Genomic DNA, 26974 nt, shown 5'->3' on the forward strand with positions numbered 1-26974 from the left:
CAGCAGTGGACGCAAACAGGCTGATGGATTGGAAAGCAATTGAAGAGAAACATCGTGAGCAAACCTGCATGCCTGTAAGCCTTCAGGTTACATGCCCAAAGAGAGATCCGAATTAACTAAAATGTAAAATAAATTAAGTACAAGTCCCGCAAATTTGCTAATGTGCGTGACCGCCATTTTAGTGCCGTCAGCACTGGAATGAAGTTTCGAGCTGATGGTATATTTTTATCTCTATATTTTTATGACGTCATTTCGATGTTAATGAGACATGGTTCCAACGCAATAACAATTTGCGGGACTTATAGATAAGTAGTAAAAAAGCATATTGTGAAATATTTTTTTACAAAATCTGATAGGATTAAAATGTTTTTAATAAATACCTAATTAGAAGTTTTTTTTTATTATTTATTCAAAATAGGTAATAAATTACTCTTTTTGATGGTCAGATGTTGGATTTCTAAGATATAGTGGTGATAATTATTACTTATTTGGAAAAAATATCTTGTGTGATTAAATAAAAATGCGTACTTAAAAAAATATGATTTATTACAATGTAACAAATGTATTTGCATTTAATACTCATACAACATTATAAAAAGTTAATATCTCTGTACATGTACTACAAAATATCTTATAAATAGCTGCTCAAGCTTGAGGGTGAGTTTCCACTGAAGCGGAGCGCAGTGGAGTGGAGACATAATATGTTTCCGACCAATCCTATTATTGAGACATGATGAAATTAGGCTCCGTTTTAGTGGAAATGCACTCTTAGGCACACTGAAGGAAAGTCGGTGTCTTTTCTGAATACATAAATTGAACTTTATCTCCAATAATTTATAGGTCCGTACTTAATAAAGATATTTTGCTATTTTATTTATTTTCAGCAATAGTTTATAAAATCACACAAACTAATCAGGAGTATGGGGTTCATTAAAACTGTCACACCTTTCCAAGTTAGCCCATTTCCGTCTTTAGACTGACTTACCAGCAGTCCTGGACCCTGGTGAGATCGCAGTCAAGGGCTAGTTTGTATCGGGAAAAAAAAAATCAACGCTCGTCGACGCGCTCTTTCAATTTGCTTCACACAAATTTTTATATTACTTAGTGGAGTTAAGGTTCAATTTACGTTGAAACATTTGAGAATTGACACTGACTTTCCGCCAATGTGTCTTGAGCTTTAGAAATGCAATGCAAGCATCGAGTCTTCACACATAAAATAAGTACATAGCAATATTATAATAATATCAACATTTCATAAGATTTTCATAAAGATCTATTTTTAAATAAAATATGTTTTAAAATTACATAATGCACTTTCATCCCCATAGAATCCCCATCACATAGAATCCCGGAAAAAATATAGTATAGAAATATCGTAGGTAGGTGCATACATAGTTCACATTATATTAAAAAAAAAGAGTTCCGAAATCAGAACTTTGTAACACTGGACTAGACTTAAAAAATACTTATATGTACTTAATTGTTGATTCTAAATGCTGAACGCCTTTTGCTTGCGTTTTTGTACGAATTTAACTCGTACGGACGAATTGTTCGTACGTATCCGCACGACTCAAATTCGTGCAAAAACGCAACCAAAGTGCGCTCAGCTCATCACTACCCATATTATAAATGCGAAAGTGTGTTTGTTGGTTTGTCCTTCAATCACGCAAAATCGCAACGGAGCGTCGTGATTTTTGCAATAGACCTGGAAGATGACATAGGCTACTTTTTATTCCGCAAAATCAAACAGTTCCCTCGGGATTTTTAAAAACCAAAATGCACGCGGACGAAGTCGCGGACAAAGTTCCTTAATAAAAATAACACATAAATAAAAGGTCTGTTGGCAAGAAAAATCGCCTAAAGTTTTAGTAATCCTAAATAACGTCTTCATATATAAAACATAAAAAATGGTTTTACTTGTGACCATTATAGACGTTGAAAGCATTCAACCGAGGTGCCCCAAACCAGTTTCATTAGGAAGGTAATAATGCGAAGATCGTTTTAGACAAAAAAAAAACAATGCATAAGGCACTGTATTCTTTTTTTAGCGTAGTAGCAAACGCCGGGTATCCGCTAGTAAGTGTATATAAGACCGTATAAGTTTTAAAAAAATATGTGGGCCGTTTCGTCTCCCACATCTTGACATAGCAAGATACAAGCTACCAAATCTATCAAGTACATATAATTTTATACCTAGCTTTTATGTACTTACATAGGCATTTTGTATTATTTACAACCAACAGAAAAAACATAGCACCATTTCATTATTATTGACTTAGTTTACCTTAGTGACACGTGGTTAACACGCGTGTGTGCGTAAATCATCAAGAATAGTTAGTTGGTTGGTCGGCGATCACCAAATGACCAAACCATCGCTTGAAATTTTGTTGTACTCGACCGCTTTAAGGTTCGTACGCACCTGAGCGGCGCGGCGCGGCGCTTCAGTCCGACTGCAGAACGCGTCACCTCAGGCCGCTCGACGGTGCCTACCGCACTACAACTTTAGTACGCGGCACCTCGCGTCACTTGCGCGTCACTTTTATACCCGTTCGCGTACGAGCGCGAAGCGCCGTGCCGCGCCGCTGGGTATGTCGCACTAGCGTCACTGCACTGCGCGTCGCTTCGCTGCGCTTCAAAATATTCTCTCCAGCCGTGCCGCGCGGCAACGCGCGGTGAAGCGCTGTGCAGCGCCGCTCTAGTGCGATATGCGCCATACAAAATGAAAGAAATGATATTTTGACGCTCTGTGCCGCGACGTGCAGCTCGCTGAAGCGCCGCGCCGCGCCGCTCAGGTGCGTACGAACCTTTAACCACGACACGACAAGTCGACAATTGTGTATTTGACTCCAATTTTTTATTACTTTATTATAAACTAGCTTATGCCCGCGACTTCGTCCGCGTGGAGTAAACAAAATTTAAACCCCTATTTTAGACCCTTAGGGTTGATCTTTCACAATGAGATTTTAACATAAAATATATCATACTGCTAATTGCAAAAATATTAACTACAAAACTTCAAACTTCTAACTTCAAAACTGACTGACTTTCATACAAATTTCAAAACCCTATTTTACCCCTTTAGGGGTTGAATTTTGAAAAATTCTTTCTTAGCGGATGCCTATATCTGCATGCCGAATTTCAGCGCGATCCGTCCAGTAGTTTGAGCTGTGCGTTGATAGATCAGTTAGTCAGTCAGTCAGTCAACTTATCCTTTTATATATATAGACTAGGATAAAAATAATGACGTAAACTAAAAAACTAATTAAATCGATCAAATAATAAAAAAGTTAAAAGCATTTAAATATTTCTGATAAGACAGAGATAGTGATATAGAATTATGACGTCATTTTGACAAATGCCATAGTAGCCTCGTGCGGTTTTATACAAATTTGCGTTTTGCGGGAAAGGGATAGAAGACCCTCCCACTCCAAAATTATAATGCCTGTAACTTTGTTAATATTTGTTCGATTTTCATTTTTTTTTTCAGCGTACGTCATTATTTTTATCCTAGTTTATAATAAAGTAATATTTATCAAATTCAAAAGTAGTAAAATACCCAATTTGTGACTGTAAAACATCTCCTGTAATTCGTTAAAATGCTCCTTATATTGATTCCTAACTAAATCAAGACGTAATATCGTACATCACTGATTTTCAAAATATAACAATAATTATTAATATTATAATTAGTTCCTAACTACGGATACTGCTACTGATTCTGAGCAGAACTAAATTTTAGAGTATTCGCATCCTCTTCTTACTAATGTAATATGAAAAGGACATATTACAGTTTATACAAAAAAGCTGTGATAGCCTAGTGGTTAGGACGTCCGCCTTCTAATTGGAGGTCGGGGGTTCGATCTCGGGCGCGCACCTCTAACTTTTCGGAGTTATGTGCGTTTTGAGTAATTAAAATATCACTTGCTTTAACGGTGAAGGAAAACATCGTGAGGAAACCGGCAACCCTGAGAGTTCTCCATAATGTTCTCAAAGGTGTGTGAAGTCTACCAATCCGCACATGGCCAGCGTGGTAGACTATGGCCAAACCCCTTCTCTCAGAGGAGACCCGTGCTCTGTAGTGAGCCGGCGCGGCGATGGGTTGATCATGATGATGATATACAGTTTGACAGTTTTAAATTTAATTTAGAGCTTCGTGACTTTGGCAGCTATTAGTCGCGGGCCAGTTATTGTAGCGTGCACTAAATTTAGAGTCTATAAATGTAAAATTCATGTTCCGTCCTTTTTTAGCAGTATTAAAGAGAAAAAGATGCAGATACTGTAAATTTAGTTTAGAGAAAGACAACACAATCATTATCATTATCAGTTATAAATGCGAAAGTGTGTTTGTTCGTTGGTTTGTCCTTCAATCACGTTGCAACAGATTGACGTGATTTTTTGCATGGGTATATATAAAGACCCGGAGAGTGACATAGGCTATTTTTATCCCGGAAAATCAAAGAGTTTCCACGGGATTTTTAAAAAACCTAATTTCACGCGGACGAAGTCGCGGGCATTAGCTAGTCTCATCATATTAGTTGCTTCTTTCGTAATAGAATAGAATAGAATAGAATGTTTTTTTTATTCATGTAAACTTTTTAAAAGTGCTTATGAATAGTCAGGTTTAATTTACCACTGGTTCGTCCAATACCAATGAACTCGTCATATTAGTTGCTAACTACGTCATTATTTCGTCCTACTGTTGCTAGCTTCGTCATTTTCGTCCTGTTGGTTGGCCAGTATGGGCGGGTCTTCGGACGAGCGCAGCAGCATCCGTATCAAGATCACTATGCCTACTATGAGGAGTACCACTCCGATCACCTGTAACAAAAATCAACAATTTTAGAGCCTCATTGGAACTGATTTGAGCCTCGCGAGCCTGGAGAAGTGGTCGTCCATCATGACCTCTTGGCGGAACCAGAACATCAGCACCAGGATATCAGGGTTTGGCAGCTGGTACCAAAGATAATATATACAAGTAAGATCGCTAACGTCATACATTCATTTAAAGCTTGCGTAAAACTCCTTTAAGTCGCCGGTACCTTGTAGGTCAACTCCTTATAGTGTGATGGCATTATTGTGCAAGCTAAAATGTGAGTTATCGAATTTATTTAGTGCCATCTATCGAACAGCTGATGAAACTCAATTTTATTTAGAGCCAACTCAAATTTTACTCAAATAATAAACGAAATCCAAAATCACAGGCAATCATCAAAGGGTCCGCTATCAAGCGTAGGTCAGCAGTTTGGCATCATCAAAAATCCAGGAGCAAGCACAAGTAATCGGGTTAGCAGAATCTCGGAGTCCATATAGCAGAAACAATTCACAAACGAAATAGGGAAAAGAAATAAAAGCACTCAGAAAATTGTAACACACCGTCAAATTCAACCGTCACCAATCCAAAGGCAAAATAATAATTTTATTTTCAAGTACCAAGTCATTTTGTTACGCCATCTACTGGAATTTTGTAATACTACTTCAGCTATCCAAAGCAAAATGCTATGGATATCGTAAAGTTCAATGAGTCAATAATTAAAATTAAGAATTAACTTTTTCCGATGGTGATGTTGTGAAAATTTTGTATTTTGTTACTAATATAATAAATTTGATGAACCAGACAAGTAAAATATGATATTTCGTCAAATCCATAAAAAATATATTTCATACGAACCAAGTGACGCCATCTAGTAATAGTCTTGAACTAGTTACAATTTTAAATAGAGAGTTAGCGATCTGTACTTGTTTAATATATTATCTTTGCTGGTACATAGTCTATAGGTGTATAGTGCCGGTACATACCGTGAGCGCATAGAAGCCGTACGGCATTCCGCTCTTCAGGTTGAGCGCGAACCTCGCGAGCCTGGAGAAGTGGTCGTCCATCATGACCTCTTGGCGGAACCAGAACATCGGCACCAGGGTATCAGGGTCTGGCAGCTGGTTGTTTAGGCTGTAAGAACAAAAAATTGTTTACCACAGCGTAAATACATACAGTGAGACGACGTCCTTGACGTTTTCTGTCGTAACGATGTCCTCCTGACCGAATTTCGGCCACGGCAACCAATCTCTATAGAGATTAGTCAACTGTAAAGGAGATTCAGAACGAATTTTGCCGATGCGACTTAAAAAAAGTGGTAGTACTGTCATCATCATCAACCGATAGACGTCCACTGCTGGACTTAGGTCTAGGGACTTCCACACGCCACGGTTTTGCGCCGCCTGAATCCAGCGGCTCCCTGCGACTCGTCTGATGTCGTCCGTCTACCTAGTGGGGGGTCTTCCAACACTGCGTCTTCCGGTGCGAGGTCGCCATTCCAGCCCCTTGGGACCCCAACGTCTATCGGTTTTACGAACTATGTGCCCTGCACATTGCCACTTCAGCTTCGCAACCCGTTGAGCCACGTCGGTTACTCTAGTTCTCCTACGGATCTCCTCATGTCTGATTTGATCACGTAGAGAAACTCCGCACATAGCTCTCTCCATCGCCCGCTGAGTGACTCTGAGCTTTCTTATGAGGCCCATAGTTAGCGACCATGTCTCTAATGTATATAAACATAAAAGAAAAAAATGACTGACTGACTGACTAACTGATTGATTTATCAACGCACAGCAGAAAACTACTGGACGGATCCGGCTGAAATTTGGCATGCACAATGCAGATATTATAGTCCGTGACAGTTTGAGATAGCATATGAGGCGGGGGGGAGCCCCGTACACCCGCACGTCACCCGTGCTCGTTCGCACTGGGTTAGCGAGGCTGTGCGGGGCGTTACCTCCCCAATAGTATTTCCAACTAAGCCCTGCCGCACTGTTTTTGCGACGCACTCTTTCCTCAATCGCATCTGTCATCAATTTAATACGCTTCATCAGAAAGATCGACAGCTAAATATTTTTAATTCTACGACAACCTGCTTTCGTCGTAACGTCATTATCTCCATACGAAAGGGAGCTAATTAATCAGTTTGTAATGAGACTTAACCGATTTAACGTGCTAATTCCTTATTACATTTTGCTTTACTTTACTGCCTTTTAAAGTCATAACATCATTGTACCTAAATCTTTTGTACTAGCCAGTTGTTGGTTTATGCTATGTGTCCTTTAGTTATAAATCCTTTTGTATGTAAATACTTGTGTATGTGTAAATGTTGTTGGTTAGTCAAATAAAATAAAATAAATAAATAAATAGACATCTCGACGTGTCGCGTACTGTAGCTACTATGACGTAGACACTAGACATCCGCTAATAATAGAGAAACTCCAAGCATAGCTCTCTCCTTCGCTAGGTAGTACTGTCATCATCATCATTATCATCAGCCTGTGGACGTCCACTGTTGGACATAGGCCTTCCCTAAAGAGCGCCACCACACCCGGTCCTCAGCCTTCCTCATCCAGCCACTTCCCGCCAGCCTCTTTATATCGTCGGTCCATCGTGCTGGAGGGCGTCCCACAGGTAGTACTGTAATGTGACGTAACTCACGTAAAGGCTGTGACGTGTCTGACGAGTAGATTGATCTGCAGCTGCGCCGCCACCTGCAGCGGCATGCCGGTATACATTTCTAGAGAAAGCTTGAAGTTCATGTCCCTGGAGAAATGGTAAAGCATTAAGAACATCACAGGCAAAACTCCAACGAGGCTTAAAAATCTAATCTTAAATATATAAAAGGAAAAGGTGACTGACTGACTGACTGACTGACTGACTGACTGATCTATCAACGCACAGCTCAAACTACTGGAGCGATCGGGCTGAAATTTGACATGCAGATAGCTATTATGACGTAGGGATCCGCTAAGAAAGGATTTTTGAAAATTCAACCCCTAAGGGGGTAAAATAGGAGTTTGAAATTTGTGTAGTCCACGCGGACGAAGTCGCGAGCATAAGCTAGTATAAAAAAAATATATAAAAAATCTTTTTTATTCAAATAAACTTTTACAAGTACTTTCGAATCGTCGGATGCATCTACCACTGGTTCGGAATGCCTTTCCTACCGAGAAGAACCAGTAAGAAACTCGGCGGTTGCTCTTTTCAAATATTTGATATAGATACAAGATTATGCCATGTATAAAAAAGTATTTGCAGTCTTGTGCGTTGCTGGAACGAGCTGCAGGTCAAATACACGCTTTTTTTTTTAAAAGAATATTAGCCATGTTAAATGACTAATATTCCCCTTTCCTCTCCAACTAAGCGTCAAGCTTGTGCTAGGAGTAGGTACGTCAATAGTGCAACGGGCGGGGTTTGAACCGTCGACCTTTCGGTTTTCAGTCCACTCCTTTATCGGTTGAGCTATTGAGGCTCTAAACACATTGACATTTTGACATCAGCTCGAAACTTCAGTGTAGTGCTGACGTCACTAAAATAGCGGCCACGTACATAAGAAATTTGCGAGAGTTATACTGCAAGCTAATGATGAACTGCGCCATCTATATTTGATTTAGCAAATTTTTTTTTCGTGAACACATTTTTTTGTGATCTAATGTGATGCTTTAAGGGTTTCTTTTTTCCTTTTGAGGTACGGAATCCTGATAAATTTTAGAAAAACTCACTCAGTAGGCCTAAGTCCTTTGATCTTGTTCGCGTAATGCGGCTGCATGTTGTAAAAGTGCGGTTGCGACACGAAGGCCGGCGCGCCGAAGCGACACGCGGAAACGTTCAAAGCGCCCGCGGGCAGGCAGTTCTCGTCCCTCACTTCATCACAGTAACATGCCTGGAAAACACGTCTCAAAGTTCACTTTTAGGGTTCCGTACCTCAAAAAAAAGGAACCCTTATAGGATCACTTCGTTGTCTGTCTGTATGTCGTGTCTGTTAAGAAAACCTATAGGGTACTTCCCGTTGACCTTGAATCATGAAATTTGGCAGGTAAGTAAGACTTAGAGCATATGCAAGGGGAAAAATCCGAAAATCGTGAATTCGTTTAAATGAACACATTTTAATTATTTTTTGGGTCATGTACCAAAAAAAAAATTAAAATGTGTTCATAAACAAATATTAGTATTTTCAATTTTCAAAGTAAGATAACTATAGTAAGTGGGATATCATATGAAAGGGCTTTACCTGTACATTCTATAGTCGACGCATTTTAAACTGAGCCGTCGAGTTATCTGTGTTTCGCTCGCACTTACCTACGACCTGTAAGTGCGAGCGAAACAGACAACAGATTTTATTAATTTTTATGCATAATAGTTTTTGGTTTGTCGTGCAGAATGTCGATAAAATACGACTGTAGTACGGAACCCTTGGTACGCGAGTCTGACTTGCACTTGGCCGGTTTTTTGGAAAGTGTAAAAAAACATATATATTCACCATATGAGGGTAATTGTGTCCGTTGTCAAACAACGAGTCATTGGCTGCGTACTGCACTCCATCGATATCCTGTATCCTGACTGGTCCGCTCTTGGACAGCACCATGTATCTGTGGACGATAGCAAAATATACCTTATTCATATTATGCTAACAAGCGGGGTTTTACGTTGTGTTATAGTTCTTGCATTTCACGAGGGCGAGTGGCTCATGCTTGTGTTCAAATCGTATCGGTATAAGTAAGGTACAGTAAATGTGTGCGTTTGCGAGCGCTTGCTCGCGACTGATTGGTACGACATCCACGCACACTAACGCAATGCCCATGTAAACGACGTAAAGTTCACTCGCCTTCATGAATTGCAAGAACTGTACCAATATTATGACATTAATGCTGAGTGAAGTTAGCGGGAGATAAATGTTGTATAGAAGCAGGCGTTACTTTGCGGAAGTCCATGATATACAATGAGCCAAAAGCTTAATTTGCTATAATCCGATGAAACAGGTCGAATCTGTATGGTGCAACATGCAGCATGCGAAATGCACCGCCCGCCCTCCCACTGCTAACCATGCAGGAAAAGCAGCCACTCGGCAAGCAATACGCACCACCACCACGCAGCACCACACAAATCCCAAAACACACTCGACGCACGTTTCGCCCCGACACCAGAGCATCCTCAGGAGATGTAGACCTTACAGTGCTCAATTGTTGCACTGTCAACAATTGTGTCAACAATTGTGTCAACAACAACAACAATACAGATTCGACCTGTTTCAACTGATTACAGCAAATTAAGCTTTTGGTTCATTGTATAGCGAGAGATATGCAGCTACAGTGCGACAACGCTCTCTTGGCACTTGAATGACATTGACAGGGGGACGCTGTTGGAGAACAAAGGCTTAGAATATTCAAAAAAGAACAAATGGGACACTTGACGGCAACGTTAGATTCGATTTTCGCCACGCGCCAAGATAGCGTTGTCGCACTGTATACATCTGTGGGTCTGCTTACTTATTTACGGTTTTTGACGTTTGATACAGAGATAGCTTGGACACGCCTACTTTTTATTTCGGAAAAACTAAGCGCCCGCTATCCCACGCTATTTTTGAAAATCTTAGTCTTAACAAAAGTACCTACTAGGGAATCAAGAGTCACGTGCATCAGGAGCGAAGATCGTAACCTCGGGTTGCCCAAAGTCTGGGGCCCTTAGTTCTGCGTTAGATCCTCAAACTTCACCAAATTCGAGTCTGAAGCCTCAATTATTCAAGATAAAAGTACCAGGAAAGTATGACTCACGTGCAAATATCAGGAGCGAAGATCGTAACCTCGGGTTGCCCAAAGTCTGGGGCCCTTAGTTCTGCGTTAGATCCTCAAACTTCACCAAATTTGAGCCTGAACCCTCAATTATTCAAGATAAAAGTACCAGGAAAGTATGACTCACGTGCAAATATCAGGAGCGAAGATCGTAACCTCGGGTTGCCCAAAGTCTGGGGCCCTTAGTTCTGCGTTAGATCCTCAAACTTCACCAAATTTGAGCCTGAACCCTCAATTATTCAAGATAAAAGTACCAGGAAAGTATGACTCACGTGCAAATATCAGGAGCGAAGATCGTAACCTCGGGTTGCCCAAAGTCTGGGGCCCTTAGTTCTGCGTTAGATCCTCAAACTTCACCAAATTGGAGCCTGAACCCTCAATTATTCAAGATAAAAGTACCAGGAAAGTATGACTCACGTGCAAATATCAGGAGCGAAGATCGTGACCTCGGGTTGCCCAAGCTCTGGGGCCCACAGTTCCCCCGTAGACCCTCTCACTTCCCCGCATTCGTCCCGGAACACCGTTGTGTTGGAGTTCTTCCATTTCTCCACATTACCCAGCTGAGAGAAGTCACCTGCTCCCGTGTTCATGAGGAAAACGCCGTCGAACTCCAGGGAAAGGTTGCGCTGGAAGGAAATATCATGAATCAATGAAAAAACCGGCTAAGTGTACTTTACTGATCCGTACTTTGCGACAATACATACGGCAGAAAATAATGTACATGGACCTTAAAAATGAGATTTCGGCTTTCGGTCTAAACGACATAGACAATGCTCTACAAAACCGCTATCACTTTATAAAGGTCGATGTACATAATTTTCTGCCGCGTACTGTATCTAATCATTAAATTAATGCCTAAGCTTTTCGAATCAGTGGTAAATTGTTTTGACGATTCGAAATGCACTTGTAAAATTGTATATGAATGAAAATTTATTCTATTCTATTTTATTTTCTAAGTACCTATTTTTGATATTAATCTCAACTTGATACCTCTACGCATAATTGAGTAAAAGAGCCTCGACAAACTGGAGGGACGGACGGACCGATGAACTGACGGACCAATGAAGCGACGGACAAACGGATAGACGGACAGGGAGACAAGCTACCAAAGAAGTGATCCTTATAAGGGTTCCACTTTCCTTTTGAAGTAGGGAACCCTAAAAATAATGAAAAACAACATGACTGGGCAACATGTACTTATTAACAGTGTTTCAAGGTCGTTTAGAAAATCAAAGGTCTGTCATTTGATAATGAATCTAGCCAGGAAAACGAGTGAATCACGATAATACCTATAGCACTAGATAATGCGCGTAACTTCGTCCGTGTGGATTTACATAGGTTGTTTGAAAATTCCGGGATAAAGTTTGCTATGTCCGTTTGAGATGTTATCTCAGTAAAATTTCATTAAAATCGGTTTTTTAAATTCGCTTGACCACAATCACACCTGTGATGGAAAGTGATGATGTGGCCTAAGATGGGACGCGTTTACCTGGAAGATGCCTATTCACCCTTGTTTTAAAGATACCCGGGTTGTAATTTTTAGGAAACACATATCGTGGAAGAGCCAAACCTTAGCCATGCGTATGAGAAATGATGACGCAAAACGTTTCGTGCGTGTAGATGGGATGTCGACGACATAAGGATGGTAACTCGCCCGACGTCTTGCGTTTCGGTGATAAAATGGTGAAGGGGGGACAAGATAGAAAAGTTCCTGAGCATACTCCGAAATATATCCTATAAAATACCGATAAGCCGGTGACCTTGCGGCGTTTTAACCAACAAACCAATAAACCGACAAAGCAACAAACCAACAAACAAACACACTTTCGCATTTATAATATTTGTAGGGATTATAATATATAATTATAGATTTTTATGATATTGTTTATGATAGTGTTAAAATTTTTATGAATACCTAGTAAGTAGGTATGGGTTGAATAACATGCATCGCAACTGAGAATTATACAAGAAGCGAAAGTGATGCGTTCCGATCCAAAACGTATACAAGCTATTATATTGGTTTGGCGTAATGTCTTAGCGGTGAGCCTAGTGGTCTCCTATTCGGGGTCGGGAGTTCGATTCCGGGCACGGACCTTTATCTTTTTCTTTATTTTTAGGGTTTCGAACCTCAAAAGGAAAAAAGGAACCCTTATAGGATTACTTTGTTGTCTGTCTATCTGTCCGTCGCGTCTGTCAAGAAAACCTATAGGGTACTTCCCGTTGACCTGGCAGAAAGGTAGGTCTTATAGCAGACATTAGGGGAAAAATCTAAAAACCGTGAATTTGTGGTTACATCACAAGAAAAAAATTAAAATGTGTTTCATCAACAAATATTGCTATTTTCAACTTTCAAAGTAAGATTACTATACCAAGTGGTGTATCATATGAAAGGGCTTTCTTTCTTACCTGTACGTTCTAAACCAGATTGTTATATATATGGCATAATAATTTTTGATTTATCGTGCAAAATGTCGAACAAAATACCCGAGAACGGAACCCTCGGTGCGCGAGTCTGACTCGCACTTGGTCGTTTTTGTTTTTCGTCGGTCGGACACGACAGACGGACAGACAGTCAGATCCTATAAGGGTTCCTTTAGAGGAACAGAACCCTAAAAAATTGTGGATTTTATGTGCTTAATGTGCGGGCTGAAAAATATGCAATTGCAAACCGCAGTCGGGGGTTTTTTTTTTAAAAAAAAAATTTTTTTTCATGTACCAAAATTGTAGTTATGATAAATTAAGTTATTAAATTACTCGTCTGTTCTTAGAGAAGTAGTGGTCACTGACCTACAATAAAATTCATTTTTGTTGGATTGTAAGCAAAATTTGTTAACCAAATTACATAGTGATTGCAAACTTAATGCAATCATTATATTTACAACACACATATAGAATGTCTATGACGCGACTTCAAGGTCGCTTATTTACATAGCATGCCTATGTTTGGAGAGAAAAGTGAAGTTATTCTATAATCAGTAGGTACCCTTATTATAAATGAATCCCTGAATCCAACAGTAATCTTCGTCCACGAAAAAATAAACTTTTCGTGGTCCCACATCATCGCACTGTTGCTAGATCTATGTCACCTATACCCCGTTCATTAGCATCATTCAACGCGCTTTTGGACAATAATGCTCAATGGGACCCATTTAATGATGGGTCTATAATACTGGTTCGGGAGTTACTGAAGTACGCTGAGAGCATTGCATGAATATGTCATTCAATGTTCTCAGCGTACATATTCAAAATTCTTTGATCTTTTATCGTTTTGTATTTTATGTCTTTTTCTTGTACCTTTATTTGTATTTAAATTTATTATTAATCATCTAGTTAGTGTAAGTGGCACTGCCGTTCTAATTAGATATAAAATAAATAAAATAAATAAATAAATGCAAATGTGTGCTTCAATCACGTCGCAACGGTGCAACGGATTGACGTGATTTTTTGCATGGATATAGATAACGACCTGGAGAGTGGCATAGGCTATTTTTATCCCGGAAAATCAAAGAGTTCCCACGTTATAGAAACCGCACCGCGCGCCACCGTAAGCAACTTCACCCTCACCACCTAAGTGTCTGGTGCACTTCGGCCATCCGTTGTGCTAGATCTTTCTTTCCACGCACGTGGAAACTGTGGAATCAACTCCCATCGGCGGTGTTCCCACTAGATTACAACATGGGGTTATTCAAGGGGCGGACCAACAAATTCCTAAAAGGCCGGCAACGCATCTGCGGTTCCTCTGGTGCTGCAAATGTTCATTGGAGGCGGTAATCACTTAGCATCAGGTAACTAGCCTGCTCGTTTGCTTTAAAAAAAATTGTGACACATTTATTACGATAACTCGTCCGAGGATAAAGGTCAGAGTGCAAATAAATAAATGATAAAAATGATTCATCCGCGTTCCCAAATCATTTGTCGTTTACATTTTGCGACTTTGTACCATATCACTATCATTACGCTTTGTACCTAGGTAGTCATAGAAAGATTATAATATGTAACTACCTTATACCCGCGACTTCTTCCGCGTGGACTACACTTTCAAACCCCTATTTGTACCCCCTTAGGGGTTGTATTTTCAAAAATCCTTTCTTAGCGGATGTCTACATCATAATAGCTATCTGCATGCCAAATTTCAGATGTTTAGTAGGGCGATTGTCTAAAACCTGCATCAATCATTATTACAATCTCAATTGTTCTGATTGGCTGAATTTGTGCAATTCTTGTTGCAACAATGCATTGTAGCCACTAGTGAGCGAGCATTAACCAATCAGAGATGATTGCGATCGTGACATTGTAGCTGTCAAACAACCGCGGTAGGGCCACAGTAGTTTGAGCTGTGCGTTGATAGATCAGTCAGTCAGTCAGCTTTTCCATACACTTTTTGAATATAATGGCACCGATTCTAAGCACAACCTAATTTTAGAGTATTCGCACCCTCTTCTTACTATTGTAATATGAAAAGGACAGAAGCTGTGTGACATTTCTAAATTTAATTTTTAGATGGTAAAACCCGTGATTTTAGCACGCACTCGCGAACCTACTGTTTAAATTTGTATTGTGCAATAAAATTTAGAGTCTTTAAATGTGAAAGTCATGTTCCGTTCCTTTTTTAGCATAAGTAAAAAGAAAAGGATGCAGATACTCTAAATTTAGTTTAGAGAGAGACTAGAGAATCGGGGCCAATATCTGAATATGAATTTGTCGTTATTCATTTACCTACTTCAAAAATACAACCCTCTTAAACAATTTAGAATAGAAGATGCTCATTCACTCTTGATTTGAAATCCATTTCAAAAGTGAAGGGTAAAACTAATTGCCGGAAGAGCATTCCATATCCTAGCAGCTCGAATTAGAAACGAGGAGGCAAATCGCTTCATACGTGTCCGTGGAATTTCGACTACGTACGAATTACAAATGCGAAAGTGTGTCTGTCGGTCTGTCTGCTAGCGTTAGGCGGCCCAACAGTTTAACCGATTTTGATGAAATTTGGTACAGAGTTAGCTTACATCCCGGCAAAGGCAACTTTTTATCCCGAAAAATCAAAGAGTTCCCACGGGATTCTTAACGGCCCATCCGTCTAACCGATTTATATGAAATTTGGTTCAGAGGTAGCTTAAATCTCGAAGATTGATATAGGCAACTTTTTATCCCGGAAAATCAAAGAGTTCCCACGGGATTTATAAAACCCTGAATCCACGCGGACAAAGTCGCTGGCATCATCTAGTACAATGTAATATGTCAAGTTTTACATACGAGTAGATAGCTATGTCCGCAAGATTAGATATTTCTATATTTTGATCAATCAGTGCAAGTAGCGCAGTAGGTAACAATATAATGTAATTCTAATTAATTATGTGAATGATTGGAAATAACTTAGGATGACGTCATTTTTGTGATAAGGGAACTAAAATTGTCTGTACCTATACGAAACTTAAAATATGTAAATTATTTACGATATACAGGCAACCACTGGGCCAGGAAGGTCGTCAAAACGATTATTATATACAGGGTGTAACCAGAACGCTGGCAAAAACGAAGACAAGTGATGGTACTGATGATTACTGATATGATACCACGAAAAAAAACACGAAAAAAAACACGAAAAAAATATTTAAAAAAATCCTATATTTTTGTAAAAGTTTACGATATATTGCAAATGAAACATCTGACTGACGCTAGAGGTCAACGAAAGAGAGTCAATGCCACGTTGTAGGCGGGGCATTGACACGAGTTTTGCACGCTATACATTGCGGGTTTGAAAAATACTAAATCACTAAAACTGCAAAATAAGGCAAATGGTTATTGGTTGGATTGTGTTCAGGTAGTATAACAATGACGCTAAGTTTTTGCTAGCGTTCTATTTACACCCTGTATTAATCAGTTATAATTTGAAAAAACTGGTCAAGTGTAAGTCGGCCTTGCACACGAGGGTTCCCTACCACCCTACAAGATATCATTGAGACCGACAAAACGTCACGAGTGACGGAGACAACGCTCTACGAAGCCCTCTTTCTAAAACCGGCCAAGTGCGAATCAGACTCGCGCACTGAGGGTTCCGTACTACAATCATATTTTATCGTCATTTTGCACGATAAATCAAAAACTACTTACTAGATCTCGTTCAAACCAATTTTCGGTGGAAGTTTGCATGGTAATGTACATCAATTTTTTTTTTTGTTTTATCATTCTCTTATTTTAGAAGTTACAGGGGGGACACACAGTTTACCTCTCTCTCCCGCAAATTATTCAGTTTAGAAAAAAAATATATTAGATACCTCAATATCATTTTTGAAGACCTATCCATAGATACTCCACACGTTTGGGTTTGATGAAAAAAATACTGGGGCCAATTCTCTTGTATACAATCTCTAAACTAAACTAAATTAACAGGTCTAAATCTAGTGCTATCCTTTTCCGCAAGCAACATTATGAAAGGGATAGCAATAGATTTAGACTTATCATTTTAGTTTAGTTTAGAGATTGTGTACAAAGGAATTAGCCACATTGTTGAATTTCAGTTCTAAGTATGGGGAACTCCCAAAATTTATTGTTTTTTTTTTCTATTTTTGTGTAAAAATCTTAAATATGCGGCTCACAGAATACATCTACTTACCAAATTTCAACAGTATAGCTCTTATAGTTTGGGAAAAAAGTGGCTGTGACAGACAGACATGACGAATCTATAAGGGTTCCGTTTTTTGCCATTCGGCTACGGAACCCTAAAAATCACATCATTTATTACTACAGTCCAAGAACCTTTTATCGGTTAAGCATCTCACCGTATAGAACCATCCGAACTTGTCGAACGGTATATCGATGGGCAGGTCGGGGAAACGCTGCGCGAGGTCCAGTATGGGGTCGTCGATGCCGTCGAACAGCCACGACGACACGTTGGCCGTCAAGAACAAGTCCTCGTGGTACATTCGCATGAAGATGTCCACGGGCAGTCGGAGGTATTCGGGCTGATGACGCAAAACATAGGCCACCGTCTAAGGAACAGAAAATTGAGCTGCAATACACGATCAAATTCGCTTCATCATCATCAAACTAGAAACAAAAATAAGCTAGCTACTCCTGCGCTCCGCCTCTGGAAGGTGCGAAAGTCATTTGTGGGAATGAGTGTAATATTTTATAATAAAATTCCACAAGCAATTTTAGACTTGCCTTTACACAAGCTTAAAAAATGTGTTAAAAGTATGCTCCTAAAAAAAGCATATTATACAGTCGCAGACTATGTAAACGATAAAAAAGCTTGGATTTGACTCGCTCCAGCAATGCACGGGGCTGCAATGGCTTGTATAGTACGGTATAATAACATTGTAAATTGAAAAATTAAAAAGAGCAACCGCCGAGTTTCTTGCTGGTTCTTCTCGGTAGGAACGGCATTCCGGACCAGTGGTAAATTAAACCTGACTATTCATAAGCACTTTTAAAAAGTTTACATGAATAAAAAAACATTCTATTCTATTCTATTCTATTCTATTCATCATCATCATCATCATCAGCCTGTGGACGTCCACTGTTGGACATAGGCCTTCCCTAAAGAGCGCCACCACACCCGGTCCTCAGCCTTCCTCATCCAGCCACTTCCCGCCAGCCTCTTTATATCGTCGGTCCATCGTGCTGGAGGGCGTCCCACACTACGCAGTCTCCACTCAAGGAGTTTCCGGCTCCAACGGCCATCGCCTCTACGCCAGGCATGACCTGCCCACTGCCACGTCAGCTTGCTAATAGTTTGGGCTATGTCAGTGACCTTGGTTCTCCTGCGGATCTCCTCATTTCCAAATTCGCTTATTCAAGCGAAATTCTTGTGCCTTCAAGACCAAAGTCTTCGAACAGTGCGTGTTGCCAGTGATGACATATGGATCCGAGACATGGTCGCTAACTATGGGCCTCATCAGAAAGCTCAGTCACTCAGCGAGCGATGGAGAGAGAGCTATGATTGGAGTTATTTTACGTGATCAAATCAGAAATAAAGAGATCCGTAGGAGAGCCAGAGTTACCAACATAGCTCAGCGGGTGGCGAAGCTGAAGTGGCAATGGGTAGGGCACATAGTTCGAAAATACGATAGACGTTGGGGTCTGTCGGATCTTTTGCAATTCATAAAGTTAGCAATTCATTTGCTCGTAATTCCATACGTTTCTATAATAAGCGTCCAGAAGACATATTGGAGATGTCTCTCAACAAGTTCAAAGTTTTCATAAAACGTAAACTAATTGAAAAATCCTATTACAATGTAAAGGATTATTTAAATGATAAGCAAGCTTGGGAATGAGTTGCTTAACGACTTTGTGATAGTTCTAATAAGTTTCAATAATTTTGTAAAGTGGTGATAATAAAAAGAATACCCGGCTGAGTTTGTTGTGGGCTCTTCTCAGACCTGGGCGCGTTTGGAACCCTCGTAGCTTTAGTTTTAAGTTTGCGTCATAATTATCACCACTATATCTTACAAATCTAACACTATACCAGACAATCAATAAGAGTAATTTATTACCTATTTTGAATAAATCATTTGACTTTGACTTTGACTTTGACTTTGACTTTTGCCTATTCAGCTTACCGCGATGATGGGGTTGATGCTGGTGATGAGATCGGACAGGCTGCCGTTGGACATCTCTGGCTGGAAGATCCACGACCGCTTGTTGTAGAACGTCACTGTGTTGTTGCCGTTCCACGTTATGTTCTCCTGTGAACAAATCGGCGCTAAAAAAAGAATTCCTGCCCAAAAAAAAGTGTGGGTACCAGTGGCGTGCACAGGTTTGAAGCCAGGGTAGGCACTAGTTAGCTAGGAACCTGTTTATTGGCAGGTAAAAATGAAAAATATGCATTGAGCTATTACAACTGGGGTAAGCAGTGCATTCATGCCTCTATGGCCTGCACGCCCCTGGTGGGTACCTAATGTTTTAGGAAAGAAAGAAAGAAAAGACGTTTATTTATACAATTGTGCCCCACATCACAACTTAAAGCTAAGAGCTGGTTATTCCGGCGCTTCTTCCACCTGAGAACAAGCAAAAGAAGCTCATATAATGGTCAGATAAGGCTCATATAAGGCTCATATAAGGCTCATTTTAGGGTTCATATAATACGTGAGTTTCTACTTTCTTTATTCGACTATAACTTCTAAATACCTGAACAGATTTGGATGTATGGGGTATCGTTAAAATTCTCACATCCCCCCGAGCGTCACTGGATATATATTTTTTTGGGAAAAATCAATATGGTGGCTGGATGGTGCAATTTTCAAATGTGAAAAAAATTACATATTGGTTATTTTTTGGCAGTGTTTAAATCCTAGACTGTACAAGATTGAAATTTGGAAGTCCCTACAAAAGACCTATGTCCAACAGTGGACGTCTATCGGTTGTTGATGATGATGATGAACCCGAACGAATCTAGGACGTGGGAATCGGCTAGTAGATAATGTAAACTTGACTAGATTACCTAATTGATGTCTAATCCGAACAGGTAGGTAGCCTATAGATTATATTGTGTACGCGAAATCAATGACTAATATAAAAGGCGAATAAATAATTTCTGAAAGATAAAACGTTTTAGCCATAGCTTCTTATCTTTATAAAACTTGCTAGATTTTTCTAGCAAGATTTTTTGCTACTTAGACCCTATTTCCTTACTTAATAGTATAGAATGGTTAAGAGTAGACCAAAAGGTCATTAATAGTATGAATGGTTAAGATTAGATCAAAAGGTCATTAATAGTATGAATGGTTAAGATTAGATCAAAAGGTCATTAATAGTATAGAATTTAGAGCCTCAATAGCTCAACCGGTAAAGGAGTGGACTGAAAACCGAAAGGTCGACGGTTCAAATCCCGCCCGTTGCACTATTGTCGTACCTACTCCTAGCACAAGCCTGACGCTTAATTGGAGAGGAAAGGGGAATATTAGTCATTTAATATGGCTAATATTCTTTAAAAAAAAAAAAAAAAGAATGGTTAAGAGTAGATCAAAAGGCCATTAATAGTATAGAACATTTTATAATACGGGTAGTGATAGTGGCGTTTATTTTTGACGCCTGGTTATAGGGTTTGCTACTCTATGACAATATAATCAACTAGCTTATGCTCGCGACTTCGTCCGCGTGGACTACACAAATTTCAAATCCCTATTTCACCCCCTTAGGGGTTGGTTTTTCAAAAATCCTTTCTTAGCGGATGCCTACGTCATAATAGCTATCTGCATGCCAAATTTCAGCCCGATTCGTCCAGTAGTTTAAGCTGTGCGTTGATAGATCAGTCAGTCAGTCACCTTTTCCTTTTATATATATAGATTTATTTTGTGTGTCCTCTATTCTTTCCTCCGACATGGTGGTCGGAGACTTTTGATAGTTGACATGGCTTATTTTTTTAATTTTTTTTGCCTTGCTCTGTTGGACGAGAATGAGCCGCTATGTTTTTTTTTTAGCATTTCATTCATTATAAGAGTTTTTTATAATTATAATGTATGTATATGTATATATTATCTAATATAATAATATAGCTATACATATTTTCTTACAGCTATTTATTTTTACTTATGCATTTTATATATTATAGTGTGAATGTCCTCTGTTTGCAAAATATATACTATTTTTCTTCTTTTTATCAGTACCGGACATGTGCACAAGTACGTGTTATCTATTTGTGCAGGCGGGTTTATTGCAAACTACAATGAAATGTATAAATAACCGTTTATGTAGAGGCCTACTTTACAAGGCCTTTGAAATTTCGAGTCTATATAGACACTCCTATTGGGAGAACATCGTGAGGAAACCTGCATGCCTGAGAGTTATCACCACCCAAATTATGAATGTTGGTTTATATTGGTTTGTCCTTCAATCACGTCGCAACAGATTGACGTGATTTTTTGCATGGGTATAGTTAGATTTAAATTGCAAATAAAACATCTGACTGACGCTAGACGTCAACGAACGTTGCGTAAGTAGGCCATTCGGAGTCAATGCCGTGTCGTAGGCGGGATATTGACCCGAGTTTTGCACGCTATATGTACATCGCGGGTTTGAAAAATACTAAATCGCTAAAACTACAAAATGAGGCAAGTGGATATTAGTATTGGATTGTGTTTGGTAGTATAAGTCCCGCAAATTGCTATTGCGCTGGAACCATCTCTCATTAACATCGAAATGACGTCACTAAAATGACGGCCACGCGCATTAGCAATTTGCGGGACTTGTATAACAATAACGCTAAGTTTTTGTTAGCATTCTGGTTACACCCTGTATATAACTGACCTTTAAATGGAATTCTCTGTACACGTAGGGTCCAAATTGCTCCACCTCCAGCATCACGTCTTTCCCCGCCTTAATGTCGTCCACGTTGGTGATGTTGAACATGAAGCACTCCAGGTACATGGGGATCGGGACTTCCCGCCATATCCCGAACGATGTTGACGTCGGCGATAGAGTCATCATCTGAAAATATAAACCGGTCAAGTGCGAGTCGGAGGGAGTCACGAAGGGTTCCGCACCATCGTACAAGATATCTCAAACCAGTATGGGCAAGTTAAGGGACAGCGCCAAGACAGAGTGTGGTCCCAAGGTGCTGGAATGGCGACAAACGCAACGGAAAGCGCAGCGTTGGAAGACCCTCCACTAGGTGGACGGACGACATCAGGCAAGTGGCAGGGAGCCACTGGATAGGGGCGGCGCAAGACCGTGGGTGTAGAAGTCCCTACAAGAGAGCTAATGTCCAGCAGTGGACGTCTATCGGTTGATCATGATAATGGTAATGAATAACTGACTTACTCTTCTCAACTGTGCGAAGAATATGGACGGCCAAAAGACGGCCATGATAGCTCCTGTGACCACCATGAAGGAGCCGAAGCCCATCAGCAGCCCACTCTTCATCTGAGCCGACACCATTGTGTGTGTTTATCACCTGAAAACACGAAAACATTCAGTGGCCTGCACACAATTCGAAGCTAGGGTACTAATTAAGGTTGTGCCACACATGACATAGTTTATACCGGCACGGCGCTTCTTCTGCTTGAGGCCTTTTGGCTTTAATGTTTAAGTGTTAGGGCGCATTCAAATTTGCCTCAAATGTGTTTGATTCTGTATGATTTAAACACACAAATCAAAAGCAACAGCAAATTAAGCTTTTGGTTCATTGTATATCATAGACTTCCGCAAAGTAACGGCCTGTCGGCTGCATCTAGAGCGGATTCCGATTGGCAGAACTGCGGACACCGATGTTAAAGCATCTCATCTAGTGGGACATTTATATCGCTGGTTACCTCGGAAAATCGTTATCAGAAAATTAACTTTGACTTGCCTTTACTTTGTTATACCTAGAATGCACACCGTCACAGATAAAACACAACTTAAGTTAACTTAAGTAACCTACAGCACTGAATACATAATTGTACTAACTTATATCTGGTTTCTGAGGTACTTTTATCGACGGTTTATCTATTCAATAGCGCTTTCGGTCCGATAACTCGAGACAGTGCGTTTCTGAACAACGCAATGCAAGATAAACTCCGTTTAAACTTAAATAAGTCGGTTTGGAAACCCCCCTCTTAAAGGTGGTAAAATAGGAGATGAAAGTTTGTTAGGGAAAATTTCCTTTATTGCTAACTTAACATTTGGAAGGTAGGCTTTTTTAAGGGGTACGTATCTGCTAAAAAAAGATTTTCCGAAAATCCACTCCTAAGGTTATATGAAAATCCTAATGTTTTAAAGTTAGAGATATGAAAATTGTCATTTAGGTATTCTGGGTTCCATGCCTTAAGGTGAGTGAGTAGGTAAGTGAGACCTTTTGCAGCGGGAAAATTTCTGATCATAAGAAACCAGAAATTTTACGCGGACGAAGTCGCGGGCAACTGCTAGTCTTATACATAACTTTATTGAATTAACAGCTAATGAAACTGATGAGTTCAGAAACTGGGCATTAGATATCCACCTTAGTGCAGTGGGTAACTATTATCTACTCCGTGAGACTAGGTACTGAGCATTACATTTATCTGAAGATTAAATTATAATTAAGTAGTTACTTAATTAACAGTTATCTGAGATTTTTGTTCACTATCAACGGATTATTTTGGTTTATCGCATGCTTCCCTATTAAACCTACAGATAATTTTATTAATAGATCATAACAGATAATTAGGCAGACATACCTACTTGAACAAATTCAAATGACACTTTTTTAGGGTTCCGTACCCAAAGGGTACAACGGTACCCTATCACTATTAAGACTCCGCTGTCCGTCCGTCTGTCACCAGGCTGTATCTCATGAACCGTGACACGTAGACAATCGAAATTTTTACAGATGATGTATTTCTGTTGCCGCTATAACAACAAATAAGTACTAAAAAACAGAATAAAATAAATATTTAAGGCAATGACAATAATGGCGTCAAATTTTTTGAAATTATGGCGGCTAAGAGGGTGAAATAGGGGTTTGAAATTTGTGTAGTCCACGCGGACGAAGTCGCGAGCATAAGCTAGTTAGTATTAATTTAAAACCAGGAACAGATGGTGATGTAATAACAAACTAACAGCATCAGTAATGACTCGACTGTTGGTTATTACTCGTGCGTGTTTCCACTAAATTGTACTTTACATAACGTTAAAGGTCTGTACGCACCTGAGCTGCGCTGCGCTACACTGCAGGCCCCGTCACTTCAGACCGCTCGTCGGTACCTATCGCACTACAACTGCAGTAAGCGGCAGCTCGCGTCACTTGCGCGTCACTTCTATACCCGTTCGCGTACGAACTACAACTTTGCAACATGATAGAAATAATATTTTGACGCTCTGTGCCGCGAGGTGAAGCGCAGCTCATCAGGTGCGTACAGACCTTTAAGCTGTTTTGATTTAATGTTATAGAGAAACTCCAAGCATAGCTCTCTCTCCTCCATCTCTCTCTGGACTGTGGAGTAACTCTTTCTCTCTGGAGTAAGCTTTCTTATGAGGCCCGCGATTAGCGACCACAACTCGCATCCATATGTCATCACTGGCAACATGCACTGTTCCAAGACTTTAGTCTTCAAGCACTGAGGAATTTTTGTCAGAAATGAGGAGATTCGTATGAGAGCCAGAGTAACTGACATAGCTCAACGGGTTGCGAAGCGTGGCTAAGGGCAGGGCACATAGTGAGATAAACCGATAGCAGTTGAGATCTCAAGTATTCGACTTCCAACGCGGCGTTTTACGGTGCTAGGTCGCCATCACAGATGAGAGAAGTCGCCATTCTAGCACCTTAGAAACCAAACGTCTGTCGGTATTACATATTTCGATTTTCAACACAAATATTTCTAAAACATATTATATTTCTTTATTTTTCACTGAAAGCCCAAACGCCAATTTTCATATATATAATTCTATAAATAATAGAATAAAAAACCGGCCATGTGCGAGTCAGACTCGCGCACCGAGCGAGGGTTCCGTAAACGGTTTTCGGATTTATTCCTTTACTTGTGCTATAACCTACCTACCTATTTTCATGATTCTAGGTCAATAGGAAGTACCAGAACAGACACGACGGACAGACAGACAGACAACGAAGTGATCCTATAAACTTTATAAAGGTTCCTTTTTTCCTTTTGAGGTACAGAATCGTAAATTCAACACCTGTTTAATCCCTTTTGGGGTGGAATTTCCAAAAATCCTCTGAATTGATTGAGCCTCTAGGAATATAATTATGCATATATGTATATATGTTTATGTGCATATTATGTGCCATTATTATAGACTAGAATCTAAATGGTGCACACAACTTTGTCCAAGTGGATTTAGGTTTTCAAAATTCCAGTGGGAACCCTTTGATCTTCAAATCAAAAGTAGCCTATGTCCTAAATGTTCCAAAGTTATGGGATCATGTTACTAAATTATGTAAATTATTGTAATTAAAGTATGTGGTTCCATATAATGTACTTAATAAGTTAAGTACATAATAATAAATACTTATTCGACATTAGAAAAAAACTGTAATTTACATTTTAATCCATACTAATATTATAAATAATGCAAAAGTGTGTCTGTCTGCTAGCTTTTTACTGCCTAACAGTTCAACCGATTTTGATGAAATTTAGTACAGAGTTTGCTTACATCCCGGGGAAGGACATAGGCTACTTCTTATAAGGTTTGTTTTAATTTGGGTTTTATGATGGCAACTTTATGGAAATTCAAAATTCATTTAAGGAAAATTGTTTAAAAATGCATGAAGTAGGTACTTAGGTAGCTGTGTTAGAATGTGCTATTTTTTGCATTGTTCTGATTTTCCTTAAACAGAATATAACATAATATAATATTATAATGTACCTACAAATCCTAATTTTACATCAGTACCCTTATTATAAATGTGAAAGTGTGTTTGTTTGTTAGTTTGTTGGTTTGTCCTTCAGTCACGTCGCAACGGTGCAACGGATCGACGTGAGTTTTTGCATGGGTATAGATAAAGACCTGGAGAGTGACATAGGCTACTTCTTATCCCGGAAAATCAAAGAGTTCCCACGGGATTCTTAAAAACCCTAATTCCACGCGGATTCCACTATCCAGGTCTTTATCTATACCCATGCAAAAAATCACGTCAAACCGTTGCACAGTTGCGACGTGATTGAAGGACAAACCAACAAACAAACACACTTTCGCATTTATAAAAAGGGTACCTACTGATTACTCTAGCTGGTCTGCTCAGCTTTGTTCAGGTGAAATTTGATATACAATACCTATATATTTAAATATATAAATAAATAGGTATAAAGAGGAAATATTTTTTTGTTTGTTTGTAAACTCTGAAACTACTAACAGATTTTAATAGAAATTAGAGCCTCAAATAATAAAGTATTTAAAAGAAATAAAAATAAGTACATAGGTAAGTAGGTATATAGTCTATCGAAAACTTGTAGGTACCAAGTTATAAACTTAATATTTTAAGTATATTATATACATAGTTACTATGTTTGTATTGAATATTAAGTACAAAGAATATTTTCTCACTGTACAAGAATAGATACTTAGATAAAAACTTACGTTTGAATATTAATTTCTTGTATTTGTTTGTACTAAGTAGAGTGATAACTTTTCAGATTACGTTTATTCAAACATAATCGAAAATATTTGAATCCTCTATTGTTGTAATAAAATCATATTTTGTTCACTTTGTGCTGGAGATTACTCAGCAATCAACACTAACAAATAACAATACAATTTAATTTAAACAATTTTAACTAACTACTCGTCCTCTCACTTCCCCAAAACAAAATATTTGCGAATGTCAAAACCAATTATTACAAAAGTCAATTGACATCACATTGACATTTGGCATGACTTGTCATTGACAAATGACAAATTGGCATTAAAATCGTGTTGGCAGTTGGCAGGGTCCTTACGCGAAAGTTATTATTCCTTA

The 26974-nt window shown here is 39.3% G+C and overlaps 1 protein-coding gene across 3 annotated transcripts; it reads right to left on the minus strand.

Annotated features, from left to right (window-relative positions):
- Positions 1-528: 528 nt before the first annotated feature.
- On the minus strand, positions 529-26822 carry LOC117984176 (protein croquemort-like). Of its 3 annotated transcripts, none has more exons than XM_069500489.1 (12): positions 26596-26822; positions 23743-23910; positions 22363-22495; positions 21850-22029; positions 19164-19289; positions 17382-17591; positions 11020-11228; positions 9294-9402; positions 8536-8696; positions 7472-7576; positions 5797-5944; positions 529-4818 (listed from the first exon to the last, which is right to left on the minus strand). In XM_069500489.1, exons 3-12 carry the CDS (start codon positions 22477-22479, stop codon positions 4684-4686), a joined length of 1500 nt encoding a protein of 499 aa, XP_069356590.1. In that variant the 5' UTR covers positions 22480-22495; positions 23743-23910; positions 26596-26822; the 3' UTR covers positions 529-4683. The 3 variants fall into 3 exon arrangements, with proteins under 3 accessions (XP_069356590.1, XP_069356589.1, XP_034826681.1); XM_069500488.1 differs by having other exon boundaries at positions 23739-23910; XM_034970790.2 differs by lacking the exon at positions 23743-23910.
- Between the last annotated feature and the right edge of the window lie 152 nt (positions 26823-26974).

The sequence above is a fragment of the Maniola hyperantus genome, chromosome 8 (genome assembly GCF_902806685.2).
Source record: "Maniola hyperantus chromosome 8, iAphHyp1.2, whole genome shotgun sequence".
NCBI lineage: Eukaryota > Metazoa > Arthropoda > Insecta > Lepidoptera > Nymphalidae > Maniola > Maniola hyperantus.

What these genes read in the sequence shown, in the direction of transcription:
- LOC117984176 (XM_034970790.2), bottom strand. Translation starts at nt 22,479, where the DNA reads ATGGTGTCGGCTCAGATGAAGAGTGGGCTGCTGATGGGCTTCGGCTCC. An exon ending in ACAGAGAATTCCATTTAAAG is followed by an intron (nt 19,290 to 21,849) that starts GTCAGTTATATA and finishes ATTTGTTCACAG; the next exon opens with GAGAACATAACGTGGAACGG. An exon ending in AAAGGACTTAGGCCTACTGA is followed by an intron (nt 7,577 to 8,535) that starts GTGAGTTTTTCT and finishes CCATTTCTCCAG; the next exon opens with GGACATGAACTTCAAGCTTT.